This window comes from Triticum urartu, chromosome 3 (assembly GCF_003073215.2).
Source record: "Triticum urartu cultivar G1812 chromosome 3, Tu2.1, whole genome shotgun sequence".
Classification (NCBI taxonomy): Eukaryota; Viridiplantae; Streptophyta; class Magnoliopsida; order Poales; family Poaceae; genus Triticum; species Triticum urartu.
Genome location: NC_053024.1, coordinates 176,873,655 through 176,891,556, shown reverse-complemented (window position 1 = coordinate 176,891,556; position 17,902 = coordinate 176,873,655). Strand labels below are relative to the sequence as shown.

The 17,902-nt window shown below is 43.9% G+C and overlaps 1 protein-coding gene and 1 long non-coding RNA gene across 2 annotated transcripts; both read right to left on the bottom strand.

The window, feature by feature from the left end:
• Nucleotides 1-403: 403 nt before the first annotated feature.
• Nucleotides 404-864, bottom strand: LOC125548233. Its single transcript, XR_007300953.1, has 2 exons — nt 771-864; nt 404-692 (listed from the first exon to the last, which is right to left on the bottom strand). It is a non-coding gene; the product is annotated as an uncharacterized LOC125548233 (long non-coding RNA).
• Nucleotides 865-3,345: 2,481 nt separating this feature from the next.
• LOC125546758 lies at nt 3,346-16,286 on the bottom strand. The gene is made up of 18 exons (XM_048710901.1): nt 15,855-16,286; nt 15,662-15,756; nt 15,380-15,473; nt 14,730-14,831; nt 14,597-14,693; nt 14,253-14,358; nt 14,100-14,141; nt 13,601-13,765; nt 13,323-13,493; nt 11,509-11,676; nt 11,242-11,422; nt 10,817-10,929; nt 10,516-10,615; nt 10,323-10,438; nt 10,105-10,186; nt 9,807-9,874; nt 9,638-9,721; nt 3,346-3,759 (listed from the first exon to the last, which is right to left on the bottom strand). The coding sequence occupies exons 1-18, from the start codon at nt 16,156-16,158 to the stop codon at nt 3,703-3,705; spliced, it is 2,145 nt and encodes a 714-aa protein (XP_048566858.1). The 5' UTR covers nt 16,159-16,286; the 3' UTR covers nt 3,346-3,702.
• Between the last annotated feature and the right edge of the window lie 1,616 nt (nt 16,287-17,902).

Genomic DNA, 17,902 nt, shown 5'->3' with positions numbered 1-17,902 from the left:
TGCATCCGGTCACGGTTGCGCCTGTCCTTGGGCTGCTCCCAGGGCGTCGAAACCCTCCTCCGAGCTCACAACATGGACCTCCGTGCGAGGCGCACGGCGCGCCCTTGAGGATTCAGCCCCCGACTCCGGCACCGCCGGTCTCTTGCCCTCCACGGCGTTCCAGTACGAACTCGGGGAGTCCTCCTCGGACGAGTCCGCACCGCCGAGCCAGCGGACCTCAAGGCCACGCGGCTGCGAAGGGGAGCCCATGGGGAGGGGAGAAGAGGGAGGGGTGAGGAACAAGTGGCCACCGGCCCGGAGCGGCAGCCAGCGTGGGCTTCGACGGAGAGGGGAACTGATTCAGACAGAACGACAAGCCCCCAGTTTTCGCTTTGGCGTTTCTAAAAACTATCTTGCTCATCGGTGGTACAAATCAGTTTATTCCCATTGCATTACGAGTTACAACCATCCATCAAGCTCTAGAAGCGGAACCGTGCAAGCTACATCTACCCATCTAGGCATTACAAAGTTAACTGACTCTTACTTCTCTTTCCTTGGTTTTAGGCTTGCCGCTAGTAGCTCTCTCATGTTCTTTGTTGAGGTTTCTTCGTCCATTTCTTTGTGCTTGTCCCTATAAAACTCCAGGTGCGCCTCAACTGAAAATGTGATGTTATTCTGGAGATCCTGTTCCTTCTTTTCTTTCTTCTGAGCGTCTAAATTAATAAAAAGGAATTGTGTCAAAGTCAGTGACAAGAGGGCACTAAACTGAAAACAAAATTGAAGGTACTTACCGGTCAGCTTCTCCTTCCGCTTCCCGGCACCTCCATTGTCTTCCATTTCTCCTTGCCTGCCCCGTTTCCTCCCCCCTTCCGCTTCCCTACCCCTCCATTTTATCTCTCTCTCTCTCTCTCTCTCTCTTTTCCAACACGAAACTATGCATCTTTCGAAGCATTAATTTCTAACTTCCTATTTTAGGAAATATAACAGCTCGTCCTTCATGGGCACTGCTGCCTCCTCTGCCTCGCTCTGCAAACCAGCAGGCCAGCTCATGTGCTCACAAATGAACTAACGCCAACTCCCAGCAGGGCAGGTCATGTGCTCACAAATGAACTGATGCCCAGCTCCTTTTTTTTAAGTATGCCTAGGCGTACTATAACTTTACAGAAGACATAATTTTAGTTATAAAAAAGCTATGAGAATAATGAGAACGTAGAGTCTATCACACCCGATCATCACGAGGTGTTTTGAAACGACAAACTTTTGCAACGGCGTATACTTAGGAAGAACACAATTTCTTGAAACTAAGTGAAGGGATCATCTCATAATGCTACCGTCGTCCTAAGCAAAATAAGATGCATAAAAAGATAAACATCACATGCAATCAATATGTGACATGATATGGCCATTATCATCTCGTGCCTTTGACCTCCATCTCTAAAGCACCGGCTTGATCTCCATCGTCACCGGCATGACACAATGATCTCCATCATCGTGTCGTCACGTGATCGTCTCGCCAACTATTGCTTCTACAATTATTGCTAACGCATAGCGATAAAGTAAAACAATTATATAGCGATTAATAAATTAAAGAGAAGCATATGGCTCCTGCCGGTTGCCGAACTCATCGACATGCAAGTCGTGAACCTATTACAAAACATAATCATCTCATACATCAACATATATCACATCACATTTTTGGCCATACCACATCACAACATGCCCTACAAAAACAAGTTAGACGTCCCCTACTTTGTTGTTGTAAATTTTAGATGGCTGCTATGGGCAACTAGCAAGAACCATTCTTACCTACGCAAAGCCACAATGGTGATAATCAAGTTGCCTTTTAACCTTCTACAAGGACCGCCTTCGTCAAATTAGATTCAACTAAAGTAGAAGAGACAGACACCCGCTAGCCACCTTATACAAAACAAGTTGCATGTCAGTCGGTGGAACCGATCTCATGTGCGAGGACATGTAAAGTTGGTCCGAGCCGCTTAATCCCACAATACCGCCGAATCCAAATAAGACAAGAAGGTAAGCAATTTCAGCATCAACGCCCACAACTCTTTGTGTTCTACTCGTCTCATATACATCTAAGCATAAATCTACCTCATGATGCCACTGATGGTTAAGGTTTCCTAACCATACACATGAGTTGTCATTTGATAATGGGATCATATCATTAGGAGAATGATGCGATGGACAAGACTCAACCATAAGCTTAGCATTCGATCGTATCACTTGAATTTATCGCTATAGCTTTCTTCATGTCAAGTATTTATTCCTAAGACCATGAGCTCATTCAACTTTCGGATGCTGAAGGAATACATTGTGTGCTATCAAATGTCACTTCGTGACTTGATGATTATAAAGATACTCTACAGGTATCTTTGAAGGTGTCTCTTGGGTTGGCATGGATCGAGACTGGGATATGTCACTCCGTGTGACGGAGCGATCTCTGGGCCATCTCAATAATACAACATCGTAAAGAGCTTGCAAGCAATGTGGCTAATGAGTTAGTCACGAGATCTTGTATTACGGAACAAGTAAAGAGACTTGTCGGTAACGAAATTGAACTAGGTATGAAGTTTTTATACCGACGATCGAATCTCGGGCAAATAACATATCGCCGGACAAAGGGAATTGCATAAGGGATTAACCGATCATGGGCATCCGGGTTCCGCTATTGGTTATTTACCGAAGAGGTATCTCAGTCATGTCTACATGATTCTTGAACACGTATGATCCGCACGCTTAACAGTCGGTGACGCTAAAGTAACATTGGGATATGCATGTTGGTGACCAAATGTTGTTCAGAGTCCCGAGTGAGATCCCGAACATCACGAGGAGCTCCGGAGGTAAAGATTTATATTTGAAACGTTGCTTTCAAGGTTTCAAAAAAATAGATTTTTAAATATTATACCGAGAAGCTTCCAGAAGGTTTTGGAAACTTCCGAGAAGTTCGAAAGTTCACAAGGGTTCCACCAATTCCCCAGGGTCGGCATGGGCTGGAAGGGGGCGCCCTTGCCTTATTGGGCTAGGCGCACAAGTCCCTCAAGACCCATATGACTGGGAAAGGTAGAAAGTCCACCTGTGTATGAAAAGGAGGGAACTGGAATAGAAGAACAATTCCTCCCCCTTGCGCCAGCCCAAGGCTTGGAGGGCTGGCCACCATGCCCCTGCATCTGCATACAGAGGGAAGAGGCGCCCCCAAGAGGACACACAAGCCCTTGGGCCCTCTCCTCTCCTGTTACTTCATAACTCCTTCGTCTTTGTTGTTTCCTCAGGCAAGTAACATATCATCGGATAAAGGGAATTGCATATATCATCGGACAAAGGGAATTGCATACAGGAATCTCATGCATATACATCTACACATAGACCTTTTCACTCTTCATGTGAACGATGCTTAAGAGGAATTCGGACAATGCACATAGACCTTGTACAAGTATTTCACTACTGTTATTTGCTAATGACTCATTTACACCATGGAAATGGCACAGCCTTTGTTCTACGTATTCTTAATATCCAGTGGGAAAACACGATAAAAAGAAGTACTGGGGTCCTTCCGGTAGGAGTACGTTGGAAGATCATGAAGCAAAGCAATGTCCAAGTTATGCAATTTTCATAATTAAGTTAACTCCGCTGGTGTATTGCCTTGTACACAACACTTAATCAAGCAGTAGCAAACTTCCTTCCACCAGCCTTGTACACAATACTTAATCAAGCAGTAGCAAACTTCCTTCCACCACGACGGAGATATATTGCTGATTTCGGAACCTGGAAAGTAGAAACCCAAGGAGAAACCGATAAATTTCACAGAATTATCTTCTACAGCAATTAGATTATGTTGATAAGTTGATAACTGGTGAACAGGTTAAATAACTGCTTTATTAGTGTTATTAAAGGGCAAGCACAAAAGATCAATTTGTACTCCTTATATTAGTCTCAAAACAGAATAACTGGTGAACAACACAACTGTTTCATCAGTGTTAAAGGGCAAGCACATAAAATCAGGTTGTACTCATTGTTCTAATATTAAAATGAATCATTGTTGAGACCTAAAATAGCTACGTGGTATTATAAAGCATATTTCATTATAAAGCAGTCAATGAAGGATTACTGAGATTGTTTGTGTGTTACGTCCAGAAGGTTAAACCACAGGAGATGGGCTCCACAATGTTATATTGCATAAAAAGCTTAAACCTTCTACGCAAAATATGACAAATGGACAGAATATTATTGAGCCAAACCCTCCTATCCACAATCTATTATCCATGCAAGCACCGACTGAATGCATACCACCCCAAAGCGAATTATTCGTCACCCTAATCAAACGGCCCAGCCGCTCTCGCTTGGCCCTACCAGTGTAAATTTAAGGCCGGAGAGAAAACCCCGACCTCACGACCCATCTATTCCGATCCTAGCGCCGCCAATCCCAGGTCACACTCCACCGCCCCCTCCGACGACACCATGTCGCCTCCCTCCACCGTAAAGCTGACCAGGACACGGCCGCCACCTCATGCAGATCAGGCAGCTGGCAATGCGACGCAGCCGTGTTCTTCAGTCACGCATGGATCAGGGCCGATGCCTGCACAGCCATGCTGCTCGGAGCGAACATTTTTAGCCGCACAATCTTATCTCCACCCCTTTGCTCTCTGGTTCGCCTCTCTGCTCCTCCATGCATCGGTCTGTCAATTTCAATCACTCAAGGCGGCGGTGGCCATCCCCTGCCGTCCTCTCCTTCACTTCCTCGACTTACCATCAAAGTTGAAGCAGATCCAGCGGTTGGGTACAGCATCCAGGTCAGCAGGGATTGATGTGCTTCGCTGATTGATGTGCTTAATTGCGCAGCAGGGATGAAGGTGAAGGTCGGTGAGCCGTACGTCCTATGGCTACCTTCCATTCCACCCGCGCTAGCTAATTTGCATTCATTTTCGATTACTGATATCCTCCTGATCTCAGTTCATAAAATTTTCTCTTCTTTTTCGGAAACAATTCATACGAGTTTCTACGGCCATGTCAAGATCAACTAAGTGCACTATGCATCATAGTTGCAAAACCATTCTGGATAGTTCCTTGGTAAATTTTCTGGAATATCTATTTCGCATGCATCGGTTGATCCTTAACCATTTGTACATCCAAAAGTCCAAAAGTAGCAGATGCATTCTCTGTACAGAATTTTAACTTCAGGTGTGTTATTAGTAGACATAAAGTAGTTCTTACATATGTTGTAGACAATTCACTGATGAAAGGAACATTGCCTGGAGATTTATTTGATAAATTATTATCAAAAGGTTTAAGGCTTAGTAGAACTAAAAAAACCAAGTACATGGGGTGCAGTTTTAGTACTGCTAGGTACGAGGAGTTGAGGTTAGCCTTGATGGGCAGGAGGTGCCTCAGAAGGACACCTTTCGATATTTGGGGTCAATGCTGCAGAAGGATGGGGGTATTGATGAAGATGTGAGCCATCGAATCAAAGCCGAATGGATGAAGTTGCGCCAAGTTTCTGGCATTCTCTATGACAAGACAGGCAAATTCTATAGGACGGCGGTTCGACCCGCAATATTGTATGGTGCTGTGTTGGCCGGCTAAAAGGCGACATGTTCAACAGTTAGGCGTGGCGGAGATGCGCATGTTGAGATGGATGTGTGGCCACACGAGGAAGGATCAAGTCCGGGATGGTGATATATGAGATAGAGTTGGGGTAGCACCAATTGAAGAGAAGCTTGTCCAACATCGTCTGAGATGGTTTGGGCATATTCAGCACAGGCCTCCAGAAGCTCCAGTGCATAGCGGACAGCAAAAGCATGCAGATAATGTCAAGAGAGGTCCGGCTAGGCCGAATTTGACATGGGAGGAGTCCGTAAAGAGAGATCTAAAGGATTGGAGTATCACCAAAGAACTAGCCATGGACAAGGGTGCATGGAATCTTGTTATCCGTGTGGCGGAACCATGAATTGGTTGCGAGATCTTATGGGTTTCACCTCTAACCTACCCCAACTTGTTTGGGACTAAAGGTTTTGTTGTTGTTGTTGTATAGGTAATGAAAATGTAGTTATACATGAGAAAGTTGTTCTATAAGATATTTTGAGTTTTACTTTGGGTGCTGAAGTGCAAAAATTACTTCTCCCTGAAGGGTCTGTTCCTCTATTGGACGATGTCTCTACACATGTTCTTCCAGTATATAGAATCTAGTATTCCTATTGTAAGTTTTTATTAATGGTGAAAATTTGATGTTATTCCTATTTTCTATTTATTCAGATCTTCCTGGGATTTAAATCAGAAAGAACGATGCCCAATGAGATTTAGATCGTGCCGAGATATCAACACTATCAACACGGACAAACCTCTACTATATATTGCAGATTTTGAAAAAAGCATCTCCTATCCACAGCCAAGGTACTATTACAGGCATAACCAAAAAGTGTTCCACCGATCCAGTTCATGAGTTCCAGATGCATCTATATTACCTTTATTTGGTTAATGCTCTGTTTAAATTTTCTCTTTGCAAAATGTTTGGTGGGTGGAGTACATATACATGATTGCTTATCCTGAATATGAATTTCGGCACATAGGATCGGACGAGCTTCATTGATGTTTTGTAGGCTCTGGACTTTATAAGGACAAAAGGCTAATGTGTTTTCTAACCCCGCCTTGCACAAACAGTCCTGGTTGTTGTCCTTGATATGCAACATTCTACTTCCATTGCCATGAGAGAGGTTGACTTTCAGTTAATTTAATGTTGCCTGTGTTTGTTGTACTGCTTGGACCTTGAGACTTCTACCATTTATGCTATTATTCAGATTATTTATAGCAAATGCAATCGTAGCTTAGCGTATTGCACATGAGTTTAGATCAAATGCAAGTGCAGTCTTAGGTATAGCCACTAGCAATGCAATTTCATCTAAATGGTTAATGATGTGTTTGTATTCTCTGCTTTGCAGACTACGTACAAAGTTTCAGCAAAATGGAGCTCCAAGCCTTGCTACTACAACAGATAAAGCCATGGAGCAAGAGTGCACAGATGAGCTGTGCAAGTTTTGTGTCAAGTCTCTCAAGGTATGGCTCTTTTTCATTGGTCAAGGCTTTGATGTTGTCTACGATTTGTATTCTTTGCTGCACATCATTGTGAGATTATAGTATGTCGAGTATGCATACTTGATTGTGTTAGATTAGAGTGCAGTGCATGAACCTAGTTCTTGCAAGGATGTTACCAGATCAAAAGAAACAAGCATATAGCAACTCTGTCTGTCTCTAGGTTTTGTATGTGTAAAAGTATGCTTGATATTGTCGATCAATTTTGTAAAGCATCGAGCTGTATTAATAGGAATTGAACAGGAAATATTATCCTGGTTGCATGAGCATCTTGTCCCCTCGCAAGAGATTGACGACGCCCATGAAGAAACTTCCAAAAGTACAAAGTATGCACCTAACAATAAAACTGATAGCATTGTGTTCGACTCCAAACAAAGTCACAAACCCAAACACAAAACACTAGACTGAGACTAAACAACCAATTGACGGGGTTGGCGCGCCTTTAGGACTAGTTCTGGTTGATTTGCTCCTCCCGTGTATGCCTTCCATTTTGCTTATTATGTCTATATTGATCAGTTAGAGTAGTGCAGTCATTCAAGAGTTCTGTTATTATGTTTTATCTAAATAGCTTCAGAAGTTATTGAAAAAGAATGAATCAATTGGAAGGACGACGCTCTATCGTACTTCAAGCAACTGAATGCTACTAGTCAAAAGAAGTGGAGTAGGTACTAAGGTATTAAGTTACCCCAATTTTGCTAATATCGGGAATTATGTGCCTGATCGATTGCTTACTTCTCTACACACATGCCTGTGCTGTCAATACAATTTTGAGACACATTTTCGCAGAAGTCCGAGTAGTGTAATTTTTTGTTGTCTGATTGTTTTCTCTGTTTTGCTGGTCATGATGGACAAGACCATAGCACCCATTTAATCTATATCTATATCTATATCTATATCTATATCTATACCTACTAATAAAGGGAGGTAATATTCTTGGTTTCGTCTGCTTCAGTGATATTCTTTTACATCTGCTTCGTCCGAAGTGTGTCTGTTGGGCCTTCTGGTTGCGCCCCACCGAAGTTCCGATGCGCCACAAACAGCTGGACCTTGGCCTCTGATCGGCGCCCCAGTTAGGGTAATAAAAAAAAGATGTGCCCAAAGTAAAAACAATGGGAAGGGGACTCGAACACAAGACCTCTTGCCAGGTGTTACAGCACATCTACCAACCGAGACAGCTAAATGCTGTGATTAGATGCAAGTTCTATTATATTTTTACAGGCTTGAAACGGGGGATACAGCATTTTTTTGACAATGGGGAATACGCGTTTTTCTTTAGTCTATCGGGCCTCACACACGTTATCTATGTTTTTAAGGCGTCTGTAAGGCGACGCTTAGGCGTCGAGGCACACCCCCCCCCCCCCCCCCCAGCACCTTAAAACGAAGCGTCGCCTTAAAAACATAGCACGTTATATTTCTTTCTTTGGCTCTCGCCCATATTGGGCCATGTACCTGCACTGCTGGACCTATACTACATCAAATAGTTGCACTGTTGGGCCTTCTCCGCGAGCCACTGCTGCATCAAATAAATACCACCTCGATCCCTTAAACCAATTCTCATCGGTTTAATGTTCGCAAGTTGCTTGCAATATCGACAGGAAGCTTTAAGAAAAAACGATGATGAAAATGGATGAGAGACTTGCAATGAGGGATGTGTGCATGCACGTTAAACAAAGTTGCGGGCTGTTGGCATGGATAGGAGGGACATGTGCATGCATGCGTTAAACAAGATTATGGGCTGTTGTGCATGGATTAGAGTATTTAAATTAGACTTCACAGGATGCGGCAGAGGCTATCTGATACTAATATAATACCAGGAGCATTGGACGCGAAGGATGCAGTAGAGACTAAATAATTGTGGGCTGGATTAAAGGAGAAAGAAGACCCTGATTTAAATGGGCTGTGACTGCATGACATAAAAGAAAGACATGCATGGGACTTCATGCAAAAATGGGCTGTGACCCCGATTAAGTGTGATTGAAAGACTTGACACGCTATAGTGACAGGCAAGGGCGAACGAACCCCATTAGCTACAATTCTGTATCTTCTTTTTTGACCCCTTTGATTTGCCTTATCACTACAGCCACGGATTGCGAAAGCCAAGTTGCTACATACAAAAATAAGCTTACAGACTGACCAATGATAGTTGCTGCATGTTTCATGCGTGTTTTTTTTCTTTCTAATCCAATATTTTAAGAGAAAAGAAAAGAGAGATTATGACAAACCAGAAGCAAGAGAGTAGATTTTAGGATTATGGATAAATAAGTGTTCCTTACTACCGGTGTTAAGGCTTCTTTCATGACTAATGCGCAACCGATAATGTAAACCTCTGCATGCGCCTCTTTACCGGTGTTAGCTTTTTAATCTTGATCATGTATCTGCATTAGTGTTGGTTTTATTCTGCACATAGTTTAATTTGGGGACTTGTCCGGCAAAGTCTTGGCTGATGCTTTCCACGTGTTCTTGTGAAACCAAACGAATCTTGAGTTGATCAGAAAGCTACCGATAATGGAAGCATACAAAACATGTAAACCATAATAAAATGCAGAGATGAATAACTTACGTCAGACCATGTATCTCTAATGAACTCCACAATATCACATGATACGTCCCCTTTCACAGCTATTTGCTCCTTCTCAGTTGGGCCCTAGGGAACATGTTAAAGAAGAGATAATTAGACAAGACCTAATGAAAGATTAAAAGCCTTCATAATTTCATAGATAACTAACTACCTTGAAAACCGAGGCTCGAGTAGCAAACTTCTTTCTAAGCTTCATTGAAGCATCACTCAGATTTATACCTAAATGTTCAGGAAAACAACATGCTCTATCAAAATATGGCCAGCCTTGACATCGAATAAGATACCATCATGGAACTTTAAGACAGGCTTAGCTCAAGCCCGGATCTAGCATTTACAGAACAACCTCTTCCACATAGTTCAAAATACAGTCATGTTCATCATTTTTTACTTCACCGGCTGCAAAACAGTTAGTGTACAGGCACTGCACTCATGTTACCAACACCACTCACCAAACGATTCCAGGCCTTTCACCAAGGTAATAAATCTGCACTTCTTGCTGAAAATCCTCTCGATAATAACCTCTTTTTTTACCTGCACATAAAAAGGTACATTATCCACCTACATATTGCAATACAGATATTTAAATTGGCATGAACTCCAACCAAGGACATCAATACAAACGGCAAACTCAAGGTTGTATCAAAATGCCAGAATCCATGAAACTTACTTGCTGCAAGACTTCCATGCTACTGAACTTGTGGGACTTCTCACTGGTTGGAGGGGTATGACCTGTATTCTTTGCCGGGTGCAGAGCTGCCACATGGACAGCCCCCTTGTTGTCACCTGCAAGAAATACACACACAATCAAACACCAAAGCCACGTAGACTCCAATGCAAGACCCCACAGACTCATTTCGCACCTGTCTTCTGGCAGGACGGTGTTGCGACCTTTGCCTTCTTATTAGAAGCAGGCATCTTCAACACACTTCCAGCTACTCCCCTCTTCCTAGTCTCTGGCTTCTGCATGGCATAGTGTGTGTGTGTCAGGTATCATCAGGGAAAATACTGTAACACGGAAAAGCACATCAAACAGACTTTGGGTCTTTCTTCTTCTCCTTTTCATCACTATCATCCTCGCTCAAATCCTACCACAGGCCATAACAGTGCCATTCAAGCAACTTCTAAAACTCAAGACTATAAATAACATTGTCAACAACTCACGGAATCATCGATGTCATCATCCTTCTTATTTTTTCCCACAGCCTTTGATTTTGAAGCTGCAGCCTCAATGTTAACTACAAGTTTCGACTCCTTGTCCCTTGCTTCAGCTTTTCCTTCAAAAAGAAACATATGAATTAAGAAGCATTATCTCACCAAGTTCCAACAGATATGTGCAAAGAAATGCGAATGAGTGAATGAACGAAAAAATAGTAAGTCGAAGGTATGCACTTTATTTGTATACAAGAGCAACAACTCAAGAAAATGATATCATGATTCATCCACGCTCCCCTAAACCCAGAGTCAATACAGCTACTACTGTTAAGAGTAGCAATAAACCAAAAATTGAATGGGATAGCATCAAATAAATTGTCTGCCATGACATGCGATGGGGTGGGAAATCGTAGAGAGAGGGAGATGTGTCTTACGCAAGAACTCCATGGACTTTTTCTGTTCATCAGGAACTGCCAAACGATATTTACGAGCTGCTCTCTCCAGTTTCTTGAGATATAATATAGCATCATTTTTCAAACCAGGAGCCGCCAAAACATAATCAGTGAACCTCACTATGTCTTGTTTGCTATACTCGCCATAGTTTGGTATCATTTCCTGTGCAAAACAAATAAAACAGGTCTTATTCATCAATAACAGCTTGATTATCATTTGAATTATCAGTTTGCAGCAACTCCACTAACCTCGGAGGATTTGAGTCTATCTGAAATGGCTTTTGCAAACTCTAGGTCAGACAGGCGACGCCCATAAAAGCAGTCATCAAATTTATGGTGCAAGAACACAGAGAGACTCTCTGAAGTAAGTTCTAGTTCGTACAAGTAACCAACAGTGGTTATAAACTCTCTGTCAATCTGAAATCGAGGATAAAATGAGAATCAAATAAAAAGCATGGAGGGTTAAAAGTTAATGCACAAAGGGGTCCCTCATGGTCATTGTGCAGCAACCAATCCCATGCGAGCTACCCAATGAAAAACATCAACACTTAAATTTCACATCAGCAGTTTGTAATTAAAAAGGTGGACATCCAGTGAACAATTTCATGAAAAGACAATCTTTCATGGAAAAGACATGTTTTTAATGGCAAGGTTTCGAGACTAAAGATTATTGACCTTCTTCCTACATATTGATGGTAGAAATAATCATCAATCAATAAATATGTATCAAATGTAGGTAATCCTATATACCTAAGAGATCCCACTAACTTATTTATCTCAACATGCAAGCATGCCACCTCACCATACAATTATGAATGGGATAAGGCCACCTCAACATGCAATCATGCATTGGAAAACACCCACCACAACATTCAACCATGCATGAGAAAATGTTTTCCATTTAATTATTCTACGTATATTCAATAAATATTTTACAACTATACATAATCAAATATAGTAAGCCATATGTATTTCTAATTTTGGTTCTCATGATATCAGCCCAAATTTCATCAACAAATTTCCACAGCAACGCACGGGGTATCCTCTAGTTTACTAGCAATCTACCTGCACTGGTACAAATTAACATCAATGTAGAGTTGTAGACACAGTGCATTATTGCCTTCTGAAACACAAGGAGCAACCTTCGTTGCACATTTCATGGATGGTTCTCATTCTTGTGCACTGCTAAATATTTTTAAATAATATGAACTTCCAAGTTACATTAATTACAAATGCAATCAAAATGAATTAACGAGATTAACAATATCACCCTGAACTCCCAAGTGAGATTAAGCAATTATAAAATATATTAAGGAGATCAGCAATTAATTTTCATATTTGAACAGGACATGAGAAGTGCTTTTAACATGAACTAACCGAACTTTTTGGAAATGCGAGCATTACCAGGCTGAGAGGTTAGTCAGACTTCTGTCCCTGTCTAATGGCATTGCCTCCTCTAATGCATGCCCAGAGACAGATCATCTACTGATTCATACATCGCTAATAATTGTTAATTTCTTTTACACGCACGCAGGTTATTACTATGCTATCAATATTAAAAATGATGCATAACCGTGAAACACAGTAGCAGCACATAAATTAGCACCCTTAAATCACTGCCGTTTGTAAGTGGGCTCAGTAACAATGGAACACAAGAACAGCACAAAAATTAACATCACTGCAGTACGCATATGGGTGCAGAAAAGAAAGTCAGTGTTACAGATAATTTGTACCTTCAAGGGTAAAGGGCTTTTGTTACGTGGTGAACTCATGCTATCTGTGTGAGGTTCTTTTTAAATGGATCTTGTGCTTGAAGTTGTTACAAAGGTAAATGAAAACCCTACTAAATTTTCAGGAGTTGGTTCGCTTAAGGAAGGAAATAACCGCTCGTGCATTGTCATTTCAGAAGGGCCAGCATTTTATTAACCCATGTGTTTATTTATTAGTTGAAAGTTCATTACACATCCACTATTCGTAATCTAGGGTCTCTAATTTTGCTTTTGCTTATCTGGAGCTTTGGCTTGTAGTCAGTAGCAGTACAGTAGCAAGGGGAGAAAACTTACCACTTGTGGCGAGACACTGAATCCATATGATTTGATCTTCTTCTCCAATTCCTTGCTGAGTGGGAGATGACATGGACTATCCTTTTCTTCAGGTAAAAATTTATCTAGGACATACTTTAGACCCCACGTCAGCTCATCAACAATATGTGCATCAAGCCAACAAATGACTTTCTGAAGAAAAATAACAATAGAATCTATTAGGGTAAATATTACTCATTCCAAACAAATAAAAGAATAAAGGAAATACAACAATACAACAAGGGTAAACATTAACTCACAAGTTTTTTCTCAATAACAAACTTAAGATCTGCATCTGGAACAATCAACGCATGTGTAGTGGTGGATTTTAGGATAAATCTTTCCAGGTCCTTGCCAGGACCAACATCACTATCCCTGGCAACAGATTTGTCATGAACCTTAATGAAACCGAGGGTAGATATGGCCTGCAAATAGAACGACGGGAAACACATCAAAATATTAAAGGGCTGGAATGCACAAATAGTGAACGCCAAACAGCAGTCCAAAAACTAGAATAAACTACCTAAAAGGCTAAAACTTAAGAGACCAAGAACATAAATGAACAAATGAGCATTGAAATAAGTAATTTTAGGTGGGCAACGCATCAAAATGTTAAAGTCTTACAGACTGCAAAAGAGCAGAAAATAAGAAATGACCAACAGAAGTCCAAAAACTAGAATAAACAACCTAAAAATTGAGACCAAGAACGTAAACTAACAAATTAGCATTTAAAAAGTAAATTCAGGAGCTATACTGTACATCATGTGCATCACTTAGACGAGTAAACCATGACCATATCTCCTGTAGAAAGAAAAAGGAAAAAACTGCGTGAGGGCTGAAGCGTAGGGCTCAAATGTAAATGAAGGAAAATAGATTATGCATCACACAAGGGTGGAGGGATAAGTATGGTACCTCAGGATACTTAAGAAGACGCGCAGAAACACTGAACATAGCGAAGCCTGACGGTGTTTCAAGCAGCATTGTCCTAAATGCTTGATGCGGACGTTGTGCAACATCTCTGCAAGCGCAGATAAGACCAAAGCAATTCAATGAAATTGATAACAACCAAAGCATCAGAATATCTCCCCAGCCCTTCCCGCCGCCCTCTCGCTATCCTAAGATTACGAGCGTTAATCACCACTATTCTTCCATTTCTGGCATAAAGATGGTGGCATTTTAGAGATGTGGCATCCATTTGCCAATATCACATTATGTATGCAGTTCAAGACATATCTTAGAGGAAAGTATGCACCTACATTTTTTCAAGAGGCAGTAGGTTCACATCGCAGACGGCTCGGTTTGGGCAGAGGAAACACCGTTTGAAACCAGTGCTACGGTCTGAAGATATCCTATCTGCCTCTAAAATCTTTCAAACAGCTTGTGCTAGAAAATACCTATAACTAAACAAACACTTGAGGAGAACACCAACCTCAGTTGTACAGTCAAATTTTACAAGGTTGAGCTGAGGACTCCCATCGGTAGCGCCCAACACTTGAAATTACAGAACATAAAGAAAGCATTAGCAGCACAAATACACGAAAGGAAACGAGATAAGAACATTAGCACAATGAAACACACTTGTGAGCTAAGAACTTAGTGTTACGTGTATCATACTAGAACATAATGTGGCTAAATAATGGCGTATGGGAAGGAACTTAGCAAATAGATAGATACACATTTGTAGGAAAAGGCACCATATCATAACAAGAAGGTAGAAAGAGGATTTAGCTCAGGAAACTTCATCATTTCAAGACTAGATCTTCAGGCCACTAAACACATACCATTTGCTGCTATATAACAATTAAGTTAATGATGATACCAATTCAATAAGATGTTGAGTGCTAGACTTAATAGTTAGTAGTACCAACAATTCACAAAAGTTGTAAGCATGCATAACTGATGTATACCCAAAAATCAAACATCTCAATAGTCAATGCAGCACATATAAAATCCTTGAAGTATCATAACGCAGTCAGGGTCAAATTAAGGATCAAAAGAAGTCAATCGCAATACATTCAATGGTTCAAAACTTTACTTACCACAATCATAAATAGTAACACAGAGATCCATCTGGGAGAGGTAGATTGCAGGATTTAGTACAATATAGAAAGCTCTTCCCTCGGCATCCATCAACTAGATAAAGATATAGTATAAAAAAAAGGTTATGCAGGGGGGTCAACAATTAAAGCGTATAGCACAGATAACACAAACATCCATTTTGGTAAGTGTTTCCTTGACTATTCTCAAGCCAAAATCAAATTTGGCACTCCCACAGATTAAGCACTTGAACAAATAAATGGTTGTACTAAATAAATACTCACGGCTTTGTGGATTTGCATGTCGGTATCCTGCTCAGCTGCCATAGTCCGAGAAGAATACCACCCCAGAACGACCGAGCCAGGGAAAAACTTCTCGTCTGCACAACCACACCCGCAACAAGCAAGCACTCATCAAACCCTACAAAACCTAGGATTCTAACAAGGGTGGGTATCCTGAAAATGCCTATCAGCTTACAGTGCTCCTTCTTCTCCAGCAAGGCGCGGCAGAGGGTTCCGGAGACGGGGTCGAGCAGGAGGTCCAGGCTGTCCAAGATTTCAACTGTCTGCCCGCTCTTCATCCCGATGACGCAGCCAAACATCCTCGCAGCATCCTTCGACTTCGACGAGAAGGAGCTGCCCCCGCAGCGCGCGGCCTGGTCCTTGACGCGGATGTGGTGGTCGAGAAAGTTACGGACGACATTGGGGTGTATCTTGAAGGCGCGGACGCGTGTGCTGAGGGGGGTGGACGCTTCGCCCGTTGCCGCGTCAGGCGACGGCATCGTCGAACCGGGGGGCGGCAGCGGCGACGAGGCGATGTGGAGAAGACGATGGGGTTGAGATTTTCCTTCTCTTTTTTTTGCCCTTCAAAACTGGGTTGGCTTGGGAAGGTTGAGTGGAGATGTTATTCCCCGCTCGCTATCGCTAGGGTCACTTTCTGGGGGGCGCTTGAAGAGCCGGCACAAGCGAAAAAGACGCATGGGTTCGCCCTGGCGGCGATCCGAGGGCCTTTTTCCGCCGTTTCTTAACGCTTTTCCCTCGTATCTCTTCTACTCGCTCGTCTTTCTCCCGTCATTTTCTTTTTTTCTCTCGCCAAACCCTCTCCCGCTCGTCTTCTAGTCGCCGTCATGCCGTTGAAGAAATACGCCATGCCGCGCGCGGCGGCAACCGATACTGGCACCGTGGCCCAGCCGAAACAGAGGAAGCCGAGGGCGCCGCCATCGAAGCCACCGGGTCTGTCGAACGCCGAGTGGAGGGTGGAAGTTCAGCGACGCGACGCAGTCACCGCCGACCGGCGGAACAGGGCCATCGCCAAGAAGGCCCGCGACAACGCGGCGCGCGCGGCGGTGTCTTTGTCATCGGTCGACCACGCGGCGATGATGAATCCACCCGTCGTCAGCCACGCCCAATACGCGCCCTGGGGACAGCAAGGCGTCGGATCTCCATGGGGTTCGTCGTCGCCCGGCTACGCCGATGGCGACGCGCACGGTGGGTTCAACCCAAACGTGACCTTCCCCCATGGCCACCCCGCGACGCGCACACCCTCGCCCGCCTTCGTCGGCGTGCAGTACCCTCCATACAACTACTCGCCGCCCGCCTACGCGTCCACATCGACGCCCCATCTCCGCCGTGGACCGCTGCCCTTCTCGCACCTCGGCGACACCGACTTCAAGCACCTCCACGTCTACAAGCGCATTGATAAGTGCGAGAAGTGGACGGAAGTCCGACGTGCCCTCGACAAGGCCAAGGAGACATACAAGCCGGACGCGACGACTCCGGGCGCGTCAGAGGGGCGGCCGGACGGTCACAAATTGGCAAAGAAGGGGGAAAACGCCGACGCGGCAACCGCGCGAGTGCAGGAGTACATCGAGCATTGCCTCGCCGACGCCCAGGCCCGGGCCGTCCTACGTGAAGAGAAGACCGAGGCGCGGTGGTCGTCGCTGATGACGAACAGCGCCATCAAGCTCGACCTGCTCCGGACCAACGTCGACCTGCTCCGGACGAACGTCGCCGCGAAGAAGAGGAACACCGACATGGCTTTTCTGATGGGCGGGGCGGACGTGCTCCAGAGCAACGACGAGCAGCTCAGGGCGTGGTACATGACGGAGCGCGGCCTCATCCTGAACCAGATGCAGACGGCAACGCCGACGACGCCGACGACGCCAGCTCCCGCGCCCACGGCCACACGGACGCCAAGCCCGAACGGCGCCTCTACATCGCCGCCCAGCAGCAACGAAGCCGCGCCGACACAGCCCAGCATCGAAGCATCTCCGACACCGCCGAGCCCGCGCACGCCGACTCCGCCAACGCCTGGAGTCGACCCTGCCGAGTGATTCGTTGCGCACGCGAACTTGCGGCGCTCTGTTTTTTGTAACGCCAGACTACGTCCGATCGCCGGATTTGTGGCGTCTTTTGTGAGCGGGAACGACCTAGTTTAAATTTCTGCAATCCTGGGGCCGGCGCTTGGGGGCGTGACTGGGAGCTAGATCGCCCCCAGGGACCGAACTAACGCCGGCACGCCCCCAG